At 39.1% G+C, this 22,564-nt stretch overlaps 1 protein-coding gene across 3 annotated transcripts in view; it reads right to left on the minus strand.

The window, feature by feature from the left end:
• Window positions 1–279: 279 nt before the first annotated feature.
• The window catches only part of SLC1A7 (solute carrier family 1 member 7), an 88,466-nt gene continuing 66,181 nt past the window's right edge, over window positions 280–22,564 (minus strand). For all 3 annotated transcript variants that reach the window (XM_042461286.1, XM_042461287.1, XM_042461288.1), the window contains 6 exons: window positions 22,021–22,120; window positions 21,348–21,581; window positions 14,106–14,300; window positions 7,897–8,031; window positions 4,048–4,147; window positions 280–2,500 (listed from right to left, as the gene is read on the minus strand). In XM_042461286.1, the coding sequence (XP_042317220.1) occupies window positions 2,264–2,500; window positions 4,048–4,147; window positions 7,897–8,031; window positions 14,106–14,300; window positions 21,348–21,581; window positions 22,021–22,120 (1,001 nt within the window). In that variant the 3' untranslated portion in view covers window positions 280–2,263. The remainder of the gene's footprint in view (window positions 2,501–4,047; window positions 4,148–7,896; window positions 8,032–14,105; window positions 14,301–21,347; window positions 21,582–22,020; window positions 22,121–22,564) is intronic.

Below are 22,564 nucleotides of genomic sequence, written 5' to 3' on the forward strand. Positions count from 1 at the left end.
AGGAGGCATTCCTAGTGGCTTTCAACAAATCACACTGCCCCCCAAATTATTTCCTGTCACATCGGAGATACATACAGCCCCATAATGCAACCCTACACCACTGTCTGCTGATGAAGGTTGCTGCTTACAACTCCACATAGCTTGTTTGTAATTAATCTGTCCAATGCCAAAAAAAGAGAAACAGTTTTATGTGTACTTTTATGACTTATGTAACAGAAAATTCTGGCATGTGTACAATGTAACTTAGAAGTAAGACTAAACTTACACTTACCCAGTGCATACTTATTATATTTTTATTGTGCCTTTCTTCCAGTAAGGTTGGTATGGCACATACCATTCTCATCCCCCATTTTATTTATAATCACAGCAACCCTTGGGATGGTAGAGTGTACAGTCTCGGTCCAAAATTTTACATTATGTTGGATCTCAGCATAGGTGTTCAAGATAAAGATGTCCTGGACTCTTAACTTTCCACCTAACAGATTGTGAATTGCACTGTTCATCAGCTGAAGCACTGTGTCCTGTTTCTCTCTTCCCGTACACTGCTCCAACTTCAAATGGATTCCATCCCCTTATTAAAACCACAGGGATGTGGGCCTGGACAGTTGGACAGGACCTGAAGAAAATCCAGCCAGGGTATAAAGTGATCAAGTATGTATGAGGGGGATAAAAATACAATTTTAATTCAAAGACACAAGTTTAAAGAGGAAAATGATTAGAACCTCAGGATGGAATGGAGGAAAACATTAAAGTGAAGTTGTAACATAGTCATATACATGGTTTCCAGCCTATATTTAGTCTGGTCCCAAAGTCTATATTAATGAAAATATTGGGACAAATAAATAACATAATATATACAGTCTATACAAATGAGAGAACGTCATGTACTCTTCTTTAGCACCATGTTCACATATGTTTAGGTTCTTTTTGTCTAGACTGTTATAATGCTAGAATTTGGAAGGAAGGAAGGATAAAAAAGAAGCATGTATCTGGCACTTGGAAGGCAGACGTGATGGGATATTTGTAGACTGTGGCTTAATATTCACTTGAAAATCTAAAAAAATGAGACTTCCTTCAAATAAGTAACTCCTTAAACAGAACTCATTAGCTCAGAAAGGACAGCAAAAGTGACAAAATATTCAGAACCATATAATATAAAAAAATAAAGCTAACCAGGTAACAAATACTGTTGGTTGCAACATTTTTAAAAAAATGAACGTGTTTTGAGAATTTCTAATATGCACAACTCTTTTTATGTTTGATCAATAATTACGGCAGAGATACTCAATAAGATATGCAATTATTATTTTGGTTACACATAATATTTAAGTAGAATAATGGCTAATATGAAGAATGATATTGCAACCAAGAGTAATTTGTTACATGGCAACTTTGGCTGAATCATACGCAACAGTGAACCACAGCTTCTGTTTCTTACACTACAGTGCACTACCTATTCCCACTTCCTCCTTTGGAACAGCTCCAGGGAACAGATTGTAAGCATCTGCTTCTAGTTGAGAACAACCACTGTTAGTCGTTCTGTCCAACTGAGAAGCTATAATTAGTGTTAACTATATTTATTGAAACAAGCCAGGATCATTAGCAATGGTGGTCTATTTCAACAAGCTACATTTAACACTAACCACAATCTATTCTGGATGAACCATAACTGTAGTTGGGTGAAAAAAATGGAGATAAATCAAACTATAGCAGACTCATTGAAATAAATGCATTTTGTTAGTGTAACACTAATATGAATATAATTTAGTTCAATAGATCTACTCTAGTTGGGAACTAAGCAGTATTTAGTCATTTCCACTGAGGTTAAAATGCTTCAAGTTAAAATGTCGGTACAATTATGACATGTTCATTTTGTTACTAAGCATGGTGAGTCAAATTCAACATTGCTGAATACTGAGGGGTTATCTTCCTGACCAGTAGGATGAAAAGAATGTTACCTTGAAGAAATCATTAAAAGGGGGCAGGGATTTTTGAAGTGCATTGCAGATGGAATTACATCAGTTTGTCCCAAGAAAACCACAGTTATCCAGTGATCCCCTCCTTTTAAAAAAACCAATATGAACCTATTGAAAAAGCCACATCTTGTTAAGTTTTTGTCTTCACAGATGTTCACAGCTGGCTTCACAGCCCCAGTCTGCACATGACAGTCATTCCATGCTTTCCTATTCAAGGCAACTTGAATTGTCCTCCAACTCCAGCTACGAGGTAGTCATTAGGTTTCAGAAACCATAAGAAGCAACAGCTACACATTGGTTTCCAGTTCATTGATTTCAATTGTACAGTGGTCTTTACTGCCGCATTTCTCTGTATGAGTTTCTATGGGATTTTCTTCTTCCTCCACTTGAATGGGTATGTGATGTTGTAATGTGTTCGATGACTCAGGTCCATGTGGCTCATTCATGGTTTTCACACAGCCATTTCGCTGGTAAGCCATGATCTGGTGGATGCTAATGGGTTTTGTTTCACAAATCAAAGGCACCTACAAATGGAATAGGAAAATTCTGATTATTACTACCTATTAATATTCCAGTTTTTCCTTTCTTTCCTGCAATTATTACAATAGTTTAAGTGTAATATATTAAAATCAAAGATGGCTCTGTTGGTATGCTTTACATTATGCAGAATGACTTTGAGAAACTGGTATTTATTTTTTTTATGAATGATAAGAGTGCTTTTCGAGACAAGCCAAATGTTTTTCAAGTTGCAGCATTTGTTACTGTACTTCTTTTTTCCAAATTAAACAAAGTTTTTGTTTTCCCAGACAATTTTATGACAATTCCCAGCATCAGCTACATTTTATTTTATTTTGTTAATTTCTGAGACATATTGGATCATAAAAGTCTTCTTCTCTCCCCCTCCTTTTTTGGAAAAATCTTAGAATCACAGTGCTATAGTGCATCAGTGAAATGGCAGTTTTGCACTATAATACCAAAACTCTAAGATTTTTTTTAAAGGGGGGGGGGGAATTGGCTTCACACCATAGGATTACCTCAGCAAACTACTAAATAAAATAAAATAAAAGCCCTAGTACAGATTCAAGAAACCACTACAAATATGCCCCCCCCAGAATGGAGCAAGAAGATGTGGAACTGACAAAACTCACAAAACGTAAAGAGCTATATTGTAAGAACTCATATGTTTCAAACCTATTGGGAAGAGCCTCATATCAGCACCTGTCAAGTGGCCAAACCTCAGCAGGGATCTTTGGCAGAATTCTTTGGTCAGAATTTCTCCTCTTCATTGCAACCTGCTTGTTCATACAGGCTGAGTATCCCTTATCCGGAATTCCAAAATCCAAAATACTCCAAAATTAAAATTGTCCACATGGGTGCCATTCACACTACGAAATAACCTGGTGTGGAAACCGGGTTATTTCAGGGTCGTTCATACTGGCACTGAGTAGACTTGGTGCTATTTGTAGGGGGGCTTAACCTAGTTCTATTGCAACCAGGGATTTTAGCATGTCTTTTCAAAAGAACCAGTCTGTTTTTTACCAGCTGCCAATGGGAACTTGCTGTTGATTCAATTCGGAGCACAGGAAAAGAGGGGTTAATGTGCAGGGGAAGGATCATGCCTACCCCTCATGCCCACTACCTATATAAGGTTTATATGAAACACAAATCAATTTTGTGTTTATACTTGGGTCCCATCTTCAAAATATCTCAGTATGTTTATGCAAGTATTCAAAAAAAATTAAAAATTAAAACCAAAACATTTTTCGTCCCAAGCATTTCAGATAAGGGAAACTCAACCTGTATCTCACTGTGATTCCACTAAAGTGGTGGTGCAAAGGAGGCAGAGTACATACCACTGTCTAACTGCTTGCTGGTAGCAATGATGAGGATGAGAAAGACAAACATCAGCAGGTGATACTGCTTGCAAAAAGATATAACTAATGGAGAGGCTTAATGAGGAAATCTTGCCCAAGGGCCCTTTGAAACATGCCCCTGCCATGAAATATAGGATATAACTATCTATGCCAATTCCACTGTGACATTTCACATTTTCTTATTTATTTGCTCCCACCTCAGATCCATCTTTGGTGAAATCTTTTCTGCAGATATGTGCCATTATTCCAGCAGCAAGAGCATCCCCTAGGACATTGATCATGGTGCGAAATCTGTCTCTGTCAAACAAAATGAGAGCATTAAAGAAGTTTCTTTTCTTTTTGTACATCAACATCTTAAATGTTTTTGTTGCACTCATGCAGAAATTCAGGAGTACATATACACAGTGTGTAGGACAAGAATAAAGTCACCTGTTTAGTTTAAGCTCCTGTGTCACTACATCAGATCAAACTGACCAAATATAGAAGGCACAAAATTATGTTAATGACCAGTAGGATGAAAAGAATGTCAAACAAAAGTACAGGATACCACCCCAACAAGCTTTTTATTGTTGTACGTCTTGAAGTTACTTCCAACTGATGGCAACCCCAAGGTGAACCTATCACTGGGTTGTCTCCCAATGTTACTCCACCAGGACCCATCTTTTAAGTGATGTAGCATAGTCATTTCTGTGTTGCTGTAGGGCAGAGTAATAGAGGGGTTTTGTCCAGGTAATTTCCTGTGGCTGGATACACTGCAACAGGTATTTGCATACCTACAGACAATACACTTGCGGCACATCTGGCTACAGGAAAATAGCTTGACATACCTCTGCTGAACTCCTGTTCTCCAATGACATGGAAATGGCCAGGGGAAGCTGTGTTGCTTAAATAGTGGATTTGCAGGAATTTTTGGTGTGATGACAATGGCATAAATCCAATTTATGTCACTGTAATTCATCAATAGGATTCAGAGTTCCCTTCCTCCTAGAAATTTTTCTACAAAAAACTACAAAGCTCATATTAATTATTGCTTAGGGAAATTGGCAGGCCAAGTAATCTGGGTAATGTCTGGTTGGGAAAGGTTGTCCTAATGAATGGGATATTAACTTACAATCTCTTCAACTGAATTTGTCATTCATCTGCATCTTTTTTTCTTTTTACCCCATCAACATGTACACCTCATCATATATTGGTTATTAAAGGTTAATAATAGGAATTATTAAAGGAATTTTGTGTTTCTTTAAGAGGACACCAATCCACTGCAAATGAAGCTACAAAGATCAGTCAGTAAATCAAGAGTGGAGAATTCTTAATTAGAAATGTCTTGAGAACCTCTGACCATATGTAGAACATTTCTCTGATCAGCTGAATCCCTGTATCCTTTCTTTCTTCTCCCAATCAAGGGGGGGGGGGAAGAGCCAGAGATCTCTGGCATACTTGATCAGGTATCTAACATACATTTGGGTGGTGGATAGGTAGCTAAATTGTCTCCGGATTTTGCCAAAACAGAATTCAACTCTATCAAACCAGCATAGTGTTGCTGGTTCCTGGATTCTATTTAACTGGCAACAGGAATCCCTGAGTGAGCTGATCTGGAATTAATTTTGTAAACTGTAGACTCTGGTACAACAACTTTAAAGACTTTGTAATGAAGGAAAGAAATCCTCTTCTTCCATCCATCCAGAAATATTATTAAACTTCTGTGCATAATGAAGGAAGTAATCTTGAGCCAAGTATTAAAAATAAAACTGCAACATGTTTTCAAGACAAAAACAGGAGAACAAGGAAGGGGAGTACTTTATATAGTCTATTTAAAAGGTAAAAAAAAGTGAGTAGGGGAACCATTAAGCATGTCCAGATGAAGAGCATAAAATATTTTCATTCCAACTGGAAAAGTAATAGAGTTTGGATGTTTGCAGTAGACAGATGTAGAAGAATGCAGGGGACAAGAATGTGGCTAGAAGATAAACATTAGTATGCTTGGCATTATGACTGAGATTAATCTCCTTCCCTTATTAGCCCTTGTTATTATATCAGGTCTTATTTATGTTTTCAAATTATTATTATTCATTCCCACCTCCTTTGTGCATAGTATATCCTTTAACTGTAAACGATGAACAATTTCATTCTGACTTGCAGCTTTTTACAGAGCAATGCTAAGGGGAAACATTTGCAAACGGTACCTTTTAAACTGTTCTGGAGAACACAAAAATTAGGGGAAAGGGCAGGTGTATTAGCTGGAATTATTCTTTGTAAATTATTTGTAGTTCAGCCAAGTTCATCTTGGCAAGCCTACTTTAAATCTGAAATGAATCATGTGATTTCCTGATTTTTCCAAAACAGAGAAGTACATCTGAAATCTCAATCACCTTACTTAATATATTGATGTGGGTCATAAAACTGAAATTCTGGAACATCCAGATGTTTGGCTTAAGAAAGCAAAGAATGGTCCAAGATCAACTCTGTCCAGTTTTTGGCTTGTTTAACTTAATGGAGAACAAAGCTGGGTTGAACCAGAAAAGTTTTCATATACTGTTAAGTACACATGTGTGAGTAAATATATTGGTCTGCGTACTGTCATACCTTATTCTGCTTCCTTACTGTTAAAACTGAATGCAAAACCAGTTATTATGGATTTATCATTCATATATTTATGGGGAGCCTGCAGCAAAGTGTCTTCTGGAGGGTGTTCCCAGCCGCAGATCTGTCTGTTTAAATTTCCAGTGGTGCCCCAGAGACTGTCACACATTGATGCCAGACCTGTATGCCTGTCTCCTTCCAGGGACGTAGCCAAGGGGGGGGGGGTTCCTTGGGGTCCGCCCCCCCTTCCATTAGGAAAATGAATGGTGTGTGCTGCTGTGCCGCCGTGCCCAAGCCCCATTATAATGGTGGCATTTAGTCTGGACCCCCCCCCCCTTCCTAAAATCCTGGCTATGTCCCTGCTCCCTCCCATGTGGAGGTGTGTAACAACAGAACGAGTGCACAAGTGGTGTTGCTGAACCCTCTGCCTCCTGTAACTGTATCTCTCCTCAGTCCATGCATTGCTACTTCTCTCCCTTCCTGACATTCTTAAGCTCTTGGAATAAGAAACTGGAAGTGTGGCAAGACCAACTGATAGCAAAGAATTCAGAGACATAGCCATGTTAGTCTGCAATATCAGTAGACAAAAGGATCTTGCAGCACCTTTGAGACTAATTAAGCAAAAGGCAGTCTAGCATAATTTTTTGTAGACTTATGTCTACTTTCTCAGATGCATGAGGAAGTGGACCAAGGCTATGAAAGCTTATGCTACAATGTCTGTTGCTGAAGTTAGTCTCAAAGGTGCTACAAGATCCCTTGCATACTGACTGTAAGAAAGTAAGGCACGTGAAAGTCTTGCTATCTATTCTACACTTTTTTGACTGCAAAATAACCCTTACAATTTGTTACACATGGCCGTGGCCATGTGAATTATCTTTATTGTGTCTGTTTTAGTCCTAAGTTTTGAGCATGAAGGGGGGAAGGAGCAGACATATGTCTTCATATGCTGCCTGCTAATCAGCTCTGAAACAAAGACAAAACAGGTGTGTGGGGTGTATGTGCACTGTATCAACTGAAGAAGTCAAAGACAAAAGAGTGTAAACTGCCCCTCCTATTCTGTTCTATGAACACTAACTACTGTACTCAGGTCTATTAAATTATGGAAAGTAGAAAACCTTTTTATTTAAAAATAGTATCTCAGATTAAGTGACTAAATATCAAACAATGACTGTCATCACCCCTTGCCTGTATCCATTCCATTGAAACAATCCCTGAACCAGATTGATCTAATTTGATTCATAAGGCAATCGTTCTTTGGTTAATATGCCCATTTTATCCATGGAGAACAGAAGTAAAAGCCATGTAGAAAAATAATGGGTTTCTGGGATCTCAATTTCCATTATAATCCACCATCCCATTTTTGGATCATCATGAGCTGTCAGGTCCTATACATTTTGTCCAATCCTCACACAATCTATTTGGTTTGAAGATGGTAGAAAAGTCTCAAAAAGCTTTCAGTTACTTACAATGCCCAGTCAACAGCAATTATTAGGGTTATGTCATCTGTAGGCAGCCCCACTGATGTCAGAACGATGACCATGGTCACAAGGCCAGCTTGTGGGATCCCAGCTGCACCTATGCTGGCAGCTGTTGCTGTGATACTTAAACAAGAAGAAGGACAACAACAATTTAACACAGAAGACAAAGCTCAGTAACTTTGTACTTATTAAGGCTGGATTTGGGTCCTTCTTCACAAGAAATAACATTATTTAGCCTAATGGAGAGCACAGTAGAATCATGACAAGGAAGGCTCATGGGAGAAGAACTCTTGTGCCAGTGTCCCAGCAGAGGTAGTTGCTCCCTGCTATAACTTTGGACCAAACTACACATGGCTTGCCTTGCATTCATCCATTCAATATCTACACTTTTCAAAAAATTATGTAAACAACAGTACTAGGAAAGCCTGAACAGACTTTGGGAGAAAATCAGTGGGGTTGGAAAGGAGACGTCCTGGCCATCACTCCCCAAGAACCCAGGCTGCTATTTGATTTTCAAGGGAAACTCCAAGTCACCAATTAAGACTTCACTTTGAAATTCAGATATAGCTGGTCCTCCATATTCATTCTACATCCACAGATTCAACCATCCACGGCTTGAAAATATTTAAAAATAAATCAAATTCTAAAAAGAAAACCTTGATTTTGTCATTTTATAAAAGGGACACAATTTTACTATATCATTGTATATAATGGACTTGAGCATCCATGGATTTTGTTAACGGGAGTGGGGTGGGGGCTGGAACTTAACCCCAGTGGAAACCAAGGGCCCACTATACTAATTTCAGATATGTAGACTGACAGTATAGTAGCAGAGGGGGAAAGAGTTAAAATTCCTCCAGCTTTACCTTCTCTCAATTTTGTAGTTATAGGCTTAAATCCAGTTTTAGTCCTGTCTGGAGTAGTCCCATTGAACCAAAAGAATTTATCTATGTATTGAGTTACCACTGAACAATTGACTGAATGGGTCTCATCTAGTTGGGATTAATCAACAAGATATCAGCCATTATTATTCTTGTTATTTGTACAGTTGGGTTCTGGTGGGGGGGAAGTTATTTCCCCAAATAGTATTATGAACATTAAATAAAATACAGGTTGAGTCTCCTTTACGTGTTTTAGATTTCAGATTTTGGAATATTTGCATATTTTATTTATTTATTTATTTATTTATTTAATGTGCTGCCTTTCTGCCAGAAGGGGGCTCACAGGGGCCTTTTTCTTCCAAGGTGGCTCACAGATAAAATAGTTTTTAAAACTTTACAATAAAAATTTAAATATACTTAATGAGATGTCCTAGAGATGGGACTGAAGTCTAAACATAAAACTCATTTATGTTCCTTATATAACTTATACACATAACCTGAAAGAAATTTTATATATAATATTTTTAATCCTTTTGTGCATGAAACCAAGTCTGTGCACGCTGAACCATCAGAAAGCAAAAGTATCACTATCTCAGTCGCCCATGAAAAAGTTTTGGATTTTGGAGTACAGTTCACCCTTCTTATACACAGATTTTTTAAACACAGATTCAAGCATACAAAATGTTCAAAAAAGTATAAATTTCAAATATCAAACCTTTATTTTCCATTTGTTATAAGAGACACCAATTTGCTATGTCATTATATTTAATGGGACATGAGCACACATGGATTTTGCTATCCACGGGGGATCTTGGAACCAAACCCCGGCATATAACAAGGGTCCACTGAATTTTAGTTTATGGAATTCTGGATAAGGAAAACTCAACTTGTACTAGGCAGGGTTTTTTTAAAGACCCTCCAGTGCTCAATGCATCCTCCTCCCCGATTCCTTCACAGCTACTATTTACATAACAAAAAAAATGTGAATGTTAATTCAATTAATATAACCGTTTGCTCATTGGCTTAACTTCACCTAGATGCTGGCAGGAATTTTATGGAAACTATCAAGTAACCAGGATCTGTATAACCCTACCAAGAATGAATAAGTGTTTGCCAGCTGCTTATGCATATTCTGAAATGGTAATTCAATGTAGAATTAATAATAATAATAATAATAATTATTATTATTATTTTTTATTTTGCTGTAGAATTAAGCAGATGGTAAAGACAAGAAATCTGTGTGCAAGAGACAGTAAGTAGGTGGACCCTCCAGAAAGGAAACATGGACTTCCTGTTTGCCCAGGTACAAATATCTGACACCAATTGAACAAAGTTGTAGTTCTTGTTATCAATGAAAGGGTTTCCTAGGCCCTATCCCCACTACAAAAATAATCTGGGATGAATCCAGGTTGAATCTTTGTTGTTCACATACTTCCCAAATGCACTTGATGCACTTTATGGTGCGGATGGCTGGCAACCCCCCCCCCCCACTTAACCCGGGATATTCAATACCATTTTTTCCCCAAGTTTTCCTGAAAGATCTAGACCAATCTGCATCTTTGACAGTATAAATAAGCTTCCGAATCAATTTGAATCGCTCTGTATCATTCAAGGGAATGGAGGCAGCTCCATTTTATCGTGAAATGACGGCACGTGTGAATAACAAAGGGGTTACAGTGACTCAAAGAGATTTGTGAACCCAAAACAAAATGGAAACAATAAACCCAATATGCATCAGCACGATGATCCGCATCTCCTTGGAACAAAAAACTGACTGTGAATGTCTCCCTAGATTCTCGCCAATATAGATTTTACATTCTTGATATTATAGTCCAATTTTAGCAAACAACAAATAATGTCTCATATGATGATGTGAACTGTTATCCACTATAATGTATTGCAAACAAAACTTGATAGCCTATAAGGTGCCGGAAGATTCTTTCTTCATTTCTCTGTAAAGAATTTACACAGCTACATCTTTGCAAATACTTCTATTTCTGTTGTTAAAATGTCTGAAGTCATCTAAAATTTAGATCAACATCTATATGTGAAAGTTTCAAGTCCTAAACCTATTGCTGAATAGATGGGTGACAGTCCATCACAGAGTTAGACACATTTAAACACCTTGAAACAAATGGGAATGAATTTTTCTAACTATGTATTAGGCTGCAGTCCTCAAATATGCTTATAATTAAACTATCCTGGATCTTTCAGACAGAGCAGGCTTTGGATGTAATACAAAAAAGAAGCCCTGAATAATTAAGAGAACTTGTTAGTCAGTGGGATTAAATCAACAGATTGATCTGAAGGTTATTACACAGTTAGAATCCATATCTGGGTTTTTCAGTGGACCCTTATAGTAACCTAGTGCAATTTGTGACTTACCATGCTAAATACAAAACACTTGCCACAGACTGTGCCTTACCAGGGCTGTTGGGCTATGTTTGGCTTGACAGGTCACTCACATGTTGAAAAACCTTGCTCTAACATGACCTTCAATATAGAGCAAGGCAAATAATTGCATCAGCACTAATTGCTGGAATCTCCTTGCTCTTAGCAGTAATTCCCGGCAAGCACCAGAACTGAAAATACAAATCATAGCTGCATAAATACAGTCCAGCATAAAGCTGATTAATTTGATACTTATGAAGGCAGAATGACAGTATGACTAATCTAGCAACAATATAATCAGTAATTTATATGTTTCACTGAGGCATTTTAGAGGAGGGGGGGTTCTCCCAGCCTGACTGGAAATGTATTTCATCTACTTCATTCACCCTCCAAATACAGAAATTATGTGGCAAGTAACACAGGACCTCTGATAAATGCTCTCCAGTTATTGTTGTTTTCTCCTTTTAGTATTTACAGAGAACAGCTTCAGGGAACATTTAACAAAAAGAAAAAAGAAGAAGATGTACTTCAGTTCTATATTTCACAGTTTGGGATCTCAGCTACTATGAGATTATGAAATCTATACAGCTTAACATTAAGTCATGATTCACCAGGTTCATGCCTGAGAATCCATCTTGAATGTCAACATGGCATCTTGACACAAGCAAAGTAATAAGACAATAAGCTTCTGTCTCATAGCATGCTCCGAGTACCATTCTCTTAACTTGCTGTGTTATCAGAGATTTCCACATAATAATGGGCTTCAAGAAAGCATTTAGATAAGAAGTTATGGCTTACAGGTCTTTTTATTTTAGAAATTTACAACTAGAAACCTGGTGTAGAGAAGAAATATAAGCTTGGTTTAACTCACAAGGAACAACAGGAGCACAAATAATGCATGGCCTTCTGGAAGGAAGGCTATTGTACAGAGATAAATGAATGAAGCCATTTCCAAAACTCTGAAGTCACCTAAGGATACTATGGTGCTCAAGAGTTGTTGGTTTTCCTGCTACATGTCTTCCCACAGCCCCTTTTCCAAATTATAATGGCCAGTTCATTTCCTGCATTTTCATCTGAATAACATCTGACTCTGCCTGCTGCAACAAAAAGGTGTACCTTAGGAAGTTCAGCTCAGCAATGATTGAAAACCATAGCAATGTGACTATTTTCAAAAGAATAGTAATACTGTTTTTCACAATGTTATGTTGTAATAAAGTAGCTGATAAAATTTATGATAAAATATATCCTATTTCACAATAAAACTAGTACTGGATACAGCCAAAATGTGCAGCGTTTGTTTGCAGTGCAGATGGAAGAGTGCTAAGGAGCATAATACAGTGCATGTTTATGCAAAAATGAGTACTATTGTGGTCCTTAATCCACACCAATGGTCCTTTCACATTGTGTAATTAGAGTGCAAAGAATCCACTATGACATCCATGGTTCTGTTTCAGGGAATCCTGGGGTTTGCAGTTTAGAGAGGGGCATTTAGAATAGTCAGCCAAAAAACTCTAGTCTAGGACCTTCCTAAACTACAAACCTCAGGATTACATAGGATTACAGTTAGTGCAATAATGCTCTAACTTTGTAGTGTGAAAGAGCCCATAGAAAACGAAAATATCAAAACATCATAAAGTTAAGGGAGAGCTCTCAGCATGATGTCCAACTTTTCCACATGTCAACCTTTCGCTCAAGGGAAAAAAACTAGAACATTGTTCTTGACAATTTTCATTCTAAATTAAGTCACTTTGAAGCAAGTATGGCCTGCTGCAACACACATTGATCCTCTTCCAGTTTCCAGTCACTCCATTCTATTCCCCCTTCTGTTTCCACACAAACAGCTCAACAGTCAGTCTACATCAGGGGTAGGTAACCTGCGGCCCGCAGGCCACATGCGGCACTGCGAGGCCTTGTCTATAGAAGCCTCAGAAACATGCATTTATATTAACATTTTTTTAAAAATCAGCAAATTTTTTCACGTGTCCTCCACTTTTTAAAAAAAAGTGTCCACCATTTGAAAATTTTGTCCTACATTTGTCCTGGTTTATTTATTTATTTAAAATTTTAAAAAAATTATTTAATTATATATTTTTTGGCTTCGGCCCCCCCCAGTTGTCTGAGGGACAGCAACCCGGCCCCCGGCTCAAAAAGGTTGCCTACCCCTGGTCTACATTCTGTGGTTCCTCAGCATATCCAGTTCTCACATAACGATTTTGTCCCACCAATGGCTTATCTTCTTTTTAACTTATGAAAACCTTGAGATTTTCCTTAATCAGATGACAATCTCTCTTTCGTTCATAGATGCTGCTACTTGGCTAAATAAGCAAGAACACTCAGTCTTTTGTTGTTGTTGTGTGCCTTTTGTCATTTCTGATTTATGGTGACTCTAAGGTGAACCTATCACAGGGTTTTCTAGGGCTGAGTCTGTGACTCGCCCAAGATTACTCAGAGTTCCATGGTCGAATGGGGAATCTAACCCTGATCTCTGGAGTTGTAGTCCAGCACTCAAACCACTACATCATGCTGGCTCTAGACAATGGAAATAAAGAGGATGAAAAGTAATTTTTAATTTCAAATAACATGTTTCACAACTGCTCCCCCCAAAGGAAACAATGGATAAGGAAACCAACACAGAGCAATAGGCAAACCATATCACACTTGTCAGTGGGAACATTCTGCAGAAAGATGACTGGAGGATCTGATTTTGATCAAATACTACAGTCAATCAACTTTTATGAGACTTTTCTCCCCATGAAAGCATCCTTCCTTCCTAAACAATTTTTCAAAGTGTATTTATGAATGAAAAAGTTTGGATAACAGATGTACTGAAGTTTCTACAACAGGAAGGTAAACACTGTATGCGTAATATTAAGCCAGATGAAAGCTCCTTTATAAAGGAAGTCACTTGATAAATGGCCTTTTTACCTTATGGTGATGATCTGTCCAAAGTCCAATTCATAATTATTCACTTGAGCAATGAAAATGGCAGCTACTGCTTCATAAAGGGCAGTCCCATCCATATTGATTGTGGCCCCTACGGGGAGTACAAATCTGGCAATCCTCCTGTCCACGTGGTTATTCTCTAACAAGCACTTGAAGGTTATAGGCAAAGTGGCAGAGCTGTAAGAAAAATACAGAAAAGACTAAAGTGAATGCAGAAAAGAAATAAGAAACTGAAATTCTCAGAATGTTGTAGCAATTGTCCTGTTGTGTATGGGAGAAAAAGATGTTCTATTAACAGAGTGGGACCAAGAAGAGTGCTGATGGTCAAAAAGACTAAGGACGATATCACACAGGAAAAATGTCTCCCAATTTTGGGGAAAAAAAGACAGTAGGGCCAATTCGAAAATGAAATGCTATTACACAAATGGTTGTCAAATGCGCAGAAGAACACAGCGCCCACCCCAAAGCCAAAGTAGTTATCATATGGGTATGTACCCTTCATAGTCTAGAGTTCAAATTAGCATCCCTGCACATGCGCAGTGAGGGCAGAATTGGATTGTGACCTTTTTACACTTCCGGTGGAACTTGCCTCCGGTTCCCATGGTTTTGCCTTATTTCACATTATTTGTTTATTCATTACCCTTTATTTCACGTTATTATGCAATTCACATTACTTGTTCATTCATTACCCCATATTTCACATTATTTAGGCAATTCACGTTATTTAATCATTCATTACCCTTTATTTCATGTTATTTAGGCAATGTACTTTATTTGTGCATTCATTACCCCTCAATTCACATTATTTAGGAATTCACCAATTCAAAATCAGTCCAAAACAACCTTGTGCCTGGTTTGAGCATTGGACTATGACTCTACAAGGCAGTGATCAAATCCCACTGGGTGACCTGGTGCAAGGCACACTCTCTCAGCCTCCTCAGAAAATGTCAAACCCCAACTGAATAAACCTGCCAAGAAAACCCAAAAAACGGGATGGAGGTCTCCAGATGGTGTGTGTGTGTGAGAGAGAGAGAGAGAGAGAGAGAGAGAGAGAGAGACTGTGCCTGTGCCTGTGCCTTTAAGTCCCCAGCTATGGGGGGAATGGGGGGAAAGAAGGAGACCCTCCCATTTGGGAGAGCTTTGTTGCAGTGAGGTTGTGTGGGGGCTGGGTCCTCTCTGGTTCTAACCTGGCCCATTGGGAGTCCCATTGAAGGCTATGGCACTGCCTCCTCTCCATGAGTTGGAGGAGGGGGAAGGGGAGGGGAAGCTGTGCAGGAACCAGAGCTGGCGACCAAGGCTTCATTCACACTGGAGAAATAACTCAGTGTGGCACTGCTTTAACTCTTTGTGGCTCAAGGCTATGGAATTCTGGGAGTTGGAGTTGGTTGTGAGCCCAGAGCGATGCCCCTGAGGGGAGGAAAACAGACCCCCCCCATTGCCCAGGCTGCCCCACTCCATCATCCCCCCAAAGGAATGAGGGAAGAAGACGAAGAACTGTTTGGGGCTAATAAAAAAAAGGGGGGTGTCTCTCTTTTTGAAGCCCCTTGGCCCTGGAGGAAGGGAGGGAGGCAAAAAGGTCCCTGAAGGGCACAAGGGGTCAGGGGCAAGGCAAACCCCAAGCCCACTATTTTGGGCAGAGAGAGAGAGAGCTTGCAGGGCACCTCAGGGAGAACTACTCTTTCCTGTCAAAAACAGCTGCTTCTCCTGGCTGCCAGAGAAGACCTAGGAATCCTGGAAGCCAAAACAAAATGGAGGATCATGGGAATTGATGCAGAGGGGGGGAATACCAGGGCCACAGCAGACATGCATATCACACCAAACATCACTGCATTGAATGCAAAGTAGCCTGGGAATAGGATTTGTGAGTTCCCTAGTTCACCGAATTTACTTAAGTGTGGATTGATGCATGATTGCGTTCGGAGTGCATTCGGAATGTAAGCAAATGCGTCTGATAGTCTTTCGCGCAATAACGTGAATATGCATGATTGTGTTCAGGATGACACTGGATTATACTTCTGATCTCAGTCATGTGATATTGTTCAAACAAATGGGTCTTAGTACAGATCAAACCTGAGCAATCCTTGGAAACCAAGATGACTAAATTGAGCATGTTGTACTTTGGCCACATCATGAGAAGGCATGACTCACTAGAAAAAGACAATAATGCTAGGAAAGGTGGAAGGCAGTAGAAAGCCAGGAAGACTGCATATCAGATGGATAGACTCAATCAAGGAGGCCACAGCCCTGAGCCTTTAGACCTGGACCATGCAGCTGAGAACACAGGGTCTTGGAAGTGTCTCATTCACAGGGTCACCATGAATCAAAGTTGACTCAAAAGGAGTTAACAACAACAACAAATCAAGTTATACAGATTTCTAGCATGATTTTCATGGGAAGCATGACTTTTACAAATGTTCACATATTTCATTCAAGTTAAAGCAAAATTAAAGTGTTATTTTCTGTCATGAGATATTTCTGAGAAGGGGCTGACATAAACCAATGAAAATATGGCAGATGTGTGTCAGTAGTCAAATCACGGTCTTTGATTCACCTATAATATAGAAGGTAGATAGCTGTTGAGTGGTGTACTGTTTAGGGAAACGATATAAGCACAATCCCTAGGAATTCTAAACTTGCACTTCAGTTCCTGCTGATTTGTGCCAACCAGTCTGGAGAGCTCACTTTATTTTAAAAGTCAATTTATTTTCTGTGACTTGATCTTAAAAGTCAGGGACTCTCAGCAGACTCAGGTGCTATGAACCTGATGCTATATACAGTTGACCCTCCATACCCACAGATTCTGTATCCACAGATCCTATTATCCACAACTTGAAAATATTCAAAAATATATAAAGTTTCAAAAGCAAATCTTGATTTTTGTCATTTTAAATAAGGGACACAATTTTACTGCATCATTATTTTTAATGGGACCTGAGTATCTATGGATTTTGTTATCCACAGGGGCTTCTGGAACCAAACCCCACCAAATATCAAGGGCCCACCGTACTTAACAAAATTCATGACCTTCTGATGCTAAAAAAGGAGAATGTTTAATAATAATAATAATAATAATAATAATAATAATAATTTGTATTCTGCTTTTTCACAAACCATCTGACCTCATGACGGTTGCTTTTATCAGCTCAAAACATGTCCTTTGGTTAGCTGCATTAACCGTGCCACTCATTAGATGTTAGATTTCCCACAGACTAGTGCAGTAGTCCAAAAACATTCCAGATGTTATTGGACTACTGCTGCCATTGGCTATGCTAGATAGAGTTAATGGGAATTGCAATTTAATAGCATCTGAAGACTGTAGATTACTTCCCCTTCCCAACAAGCTGCTTTCCAGATGATCTGGCTCTATAGCTCCCATAAGATTCAGTCAACATGAGAAATTGTTAGAGATGACAGCAGCTAGAGTCCAAAACATATGGGGGTTCTGGCTGGGAAGAACTATGCCTTCCATATTTCATCTTAGCACTGCTATATGGGAAAAAGTTATTTCCTTTCTTAGAAATCAAGATTTCACAAAATGTGTATAATTATTCATAAGACCTCAAGATTTTGGCTTTGTGCATAATAATATAATTGGACAATTTAAATCAAAGTTAGTAGTGTATTTCCATCAATGGTGAAATCCTCACTATGGAAACAGATAAGACATCTCAGACTCAGCCACCATTTTGACCAAATGAGTACTCATTTTTCTATAACAGGAGAGACGAACTATGTTCAATGGGTGTTTTAGGCCAGAATAAAAATGTTCTGAGAGCTATAGTTGTTCGTCTCTGTATACAGCTATGTTGGGAATTCATAAAACATGGACTAGTACTCCTATTTGGATGATGTTCACTTGACTGCCCATTGTTTTTTTCAGGATTGTGAAATGCAAACCAGCAGTTCAGTAGTGATAAGAACACAACTACTGCTGCAGCTACTACTAGGATCTCCAAAACATGGATGAGAGTCAGCATGTGGCATTACTCAGAGGCACCTTGAGCTCCAACAGAACTCACCAAGGATGTCTGCCTAGAATATTTTAAAAAGAAGGTGAGTGGTTGGGAGTCATCACTTAAATTTCCCATAATATTATGGCGCGTTAGAGAAAAGGAAAATATCTCCCAGTTCTCTAGTGCTGTCCTTCTGCTCAGTGCCACTACTGCCAAGGCCCAGTGATGGAGAGGGTTAATGAGATGACACTTTACTGAGTTCCTCCCTCAAATCTAGAGATAGCCCTGCCTAGATTACTTTGTTCAAAATTTTAGTCTTATATCCAAAACAGATGGGACAAAAGAAGTGGTTTCAGGCTGCTTTGGGGGTGTGGAGTTTATATAACGCTTGCCCCTGAAGCAGCCTGAAACCAGGCCATGGCTATGCTAAGGGACGAAAAGCCAGACTAAAAAGAAGCAGGAATAAAGTGACCTAGCCCAGAAAGTGTGCACCTTCAACCGTGCCTATAAATGCACCAATACCAAAGGAACAATCTATCATAACCCTAACTGTAAAGCTGCATATAAACACCCCATTTAAAAAGGACAGAGCTGCCATACCCATACTGGGTGTACCTCTGCTCCAGTGCCTTGTCCTGGTGGAGGATCGCAGGTGTGACTGTGTGGACGATCAAAGGGGCAGCCATTCAATGGGATGGCGTCTAGGCAGTAGGAAGGTGGCAGCGGTGTGTTTGTGCAACAGTGCACATGGATGGTTGGGGGGATATTACCCAAAAAAATTACCTAGCAACACAGCTTGATGCCACACTGTGTGGTCGAGCTGTTTGCATTTGGGCTGCCTTGGGAGTGGCTGGTCTGGTCAGTGGGGTTTCAACCTGCTTTCAGAAAGAGTAGCTTTGAGTTGCTTTTTCCTGCCTGTCTGCTTCACTCTTTACTGACAAAGCCAGTACTGAATGCTACCAGTATAGCCAGAATGAGCCACCCACCAACTATAAATCAGGGTTCCTCTTCTCAACAAATTCAACTGATCTCTCAAATATACTGTCATTGTGCAATACAAGTAATTAGCTCAAGAAACCTTAGTACAGGTAATCACTATCAGGAATACATCAAGGTGAAGAAGTCTTTCAGGATTTCTACTCTTACCATATGTGACCTAATGCTAAAGGGGAGGCCAGACTGAAATGGATCTAGATAAGCAGCTTCTGTGAGATGCTTAAACCCAGACCCTAGTTCTTCTGTAAGGCTACCTACAAATCATGTCTTAAACATGAACATTATGTAATGATCTTTCTGTGGGTATTATCTATCCAAAGGCACATGAGTAGAAAACACTACTTCGGGTGTTTTTTTTAAAGTATTACTGCATGTTTTCTGCCCACAATTTAATCATATCCAGCAAGTCATCTTTCAAACATTCCAAAATGAATGTTTCAATTATATCAACTAACTCTGCTTTTCTCGTGTATTTTGAAGTCTGCATTCAACACCAGCACATTGGCCATAGGATCTCCAGCTCGACACTGAGATGTCTCTGTATGATGTCAACATACTCACTTTTATACTAAAACATCTAAAACATCTGCATTACTTTACTAGTTACTGTTGAAATTGTATTGCTGGCATAGGACATCTAGTTTCATCCTGCTCCTGTTATTTATAGTCTGGATTACAGAATTAATCTGTAGGCAACTCCTTCTATTATATGATTATTATATATATTATATGATATATATTATTATTGGATAATATTTGCAGAAACATAAATTGGGGAACAACCTTAGCTAACTATCAGTACAGTTCCAAATTTTCAGTTCTTCCATCTGTCTAACGAAATGGGATAATTCCCATGAAACAGGCAATTTTTTCCAGATCAATTTCTTCTACATTTCAAAGAGGTAAAAGAGATCTATACCACCCTGAACACACCAACTCTATCTTATTTTGGAAGCTAAGCAGGTTCAAGCCTGGCTGCTATGTGGATGGAAGACCACCAACAAAATCAAGGGACTGCCAGGTAAACCTAGATGTACAGAACCCCACTTGACATCCTGGAAAGTTGCTGCCATACAGAGATAACAATACCTGGCTAAATGGATTCAGTTAAGGGAGCATTTTGTGCCAACCAGTGTTGCAACCCCACCCAAATGATCCAGAAGAATGACTGAGGATACTGAAGCCACCTAGAAATGAGAAGGCTCAAACCTTTCAGTCTTTCTCCCAGTGTAGTTTGCTCATAAGGATGATCAAAGCAGTTTCTCTTCACAAGAAAGTGAAATTATATAACCAAGTTCTGATTATCTCAGAACTGACCATATTCAGAAATGAATAGCCAGTACAGAGAGATTATCGCACAGCTTTTATCCTCTACCTGGGCACGAGCTGAGGCTGTGTATAAACGGATGTTATTGCACAGCTTTATGCCCAGATCGGAGGCAACCCGTACCCAACTGGGACTTCTCCTGTACTTTGAATGGAAAAGTACCAGTTTTTGCTAAGTACGGGAGAAGTCCCAATCGGGTACAGGATGATTCTGATCTGGGCAAGGAGCTATGCGATAACATCAATTTATACATGATCTCAGCCCGTGCTCAGATTGGTAGAAAAGAGCCAGTGTGATAATCTCCCAGGTTTGTTTCCTTTGCTAAGAAATGCCAATTTAGAACTAGCCTATAATTCCTCAGATCCCTTGTGTCAAGTCACCTTTAGTGAAGTAGGTCCCATCTTTTTCTGGATAACAATTTTTATGACTTCCCCAACAGTGTGGGGTCAGTTCTATGCAACTTGGGTGACATCAATTGAAACTATAAAGCTGAGGAGACCTCTACTATAGAGCCTACATTCAATACAGAGTCAAAATCAGAGCAGATCCAAATAACTTTATTTACAAAGGTCTCACCCAAAAAAGCGGTGGAGGAGATCACTGTGGGTTTTCCAAATATCAAGCAATGGACTTCTGCATACCTCTAAGGTATTGTTCAGGCTAAGAATTTACCACACATAGTAGCAATTCTTAAACACATTTTAGAGAGTGCCATCTGCTCACCAACTGCTCCTGGGTCAGTTGGACTGTCTACCATAGTCAGTTACTGTCTGTCACTTTAGATTGCAGGAGATGAGAGATTTGTTTAAGTGGGAGAAATTGGAACTGTGGGAGCTAGAACATCAACAAAAAAAGGATCTATGAGACAAAATTCTGCTGAAGATTCCCTTGTTAAAAACTTAGAAATGATTGTTCCAAATTTCATTTATTCCACATAGTTCATAGTACCTGGATGATGTGGCCAAAGCAATAAGCAAGGCTTGAAGAATTCCTCTGATGAAGACAATGGGATTCTTCTTGGTGATGAAAAAGTACATCATTGGCAGGATAAAAAGTCCATGGACCACCAGGCCGCACACAACAGTAATGGCATAAAAGCCTAGCTTCTTTCCAATAGCTGATGGATCATCCATTTCCAAGATCTTGCCAGCAATTAGGAACACTATTCCAAATGGAAAATACCTGTGAAAGATAAAGCTTTATGAAATATGTCCACACACAAAAACGGAAGAGAGATAAGAAATATACAGACTACATTTAGGATAAAGTTGTACATGAAAGAGAAAATATGTGATTACTTTCCTGTGTTTTTTTCGAAATTGAAATCCACTGTTGAGGGACTATGCCTTTTATTGCTGAAGTACTGTAGTGAGTATGTGCATGTCTCCAAGTCACCTGCCACCTTACGGTGACCTCATAAACCATAGGGTTTTCATAGGTAAGGAATACTCAGATAAGAGAATATACATGTTAATGTATGTCTTATTAGCAGCATTTTAGAGCTTTCCATTCCATTCCTTTAATGAAGCCTCACTTCACTGTTGAAGGCCACCCCACCAAAACACACATTAATGTGCAAGTATCCTTTCCCCCCCCCCCCCCAACCAGTGTATTTACTCACCATACAGAAACAGCCACTATCTTCATAACAGATTCATTTAAGCACTGGCAAAAACTGACCAAGGGAACTCCATTGTTGCCCATCCTGCCCAGCATTATTCCTGCAAATAGGTAAAATACTATTATTCATTTTTTTCCATTTTCAAATGTTTTGATAATATATTACACCACACTCTGAAATGTGCACACAATACCCAAGTCTGAATACTCAGGTGGTTGGAGTGGATGGCCCTTGAAGCCTCTTCCAACTCTTTGATTCTATGATCTTGGAAAAGTCACACTCTCCTAGCCTCAGAGAAAGGGAAAGACAAATCCTCTCTGAACAAATCTTCCCCACCATAGGTTTGCCTTAGAGTTGGCAATGACTAGGAAGACACAGAACAACAACATTCCCTACTACAAATATTTCCACTAGTCACAGAAGTATGACTACATAGTGACTGTGAAATATATTTGGTGGCAGTAGTTTAGATTCTAGTGAAAAAACCCAGGTGAAAAAGCCAACATCTTAAGTGGCTGCACTTAGCTTTCTTGCTTGGCAGTCT

The sequence above is a fragment of the Sceloporus undulatus genome, chromosome 4 (assembly GCF_019175285.1).
Source record: "Sceloporus undulatus isolate JIND9_A2432 ecotype Alabama chromosome 4, SceUnd_v1.1, whole genome shotgun sequence".
Lineage (NCBI taxonomy): Eukaryota > Metazoa > Chordata > Lepidosauria > Squamata > Phrynosomatidae > Sceloporus > Sceloporus undulatus.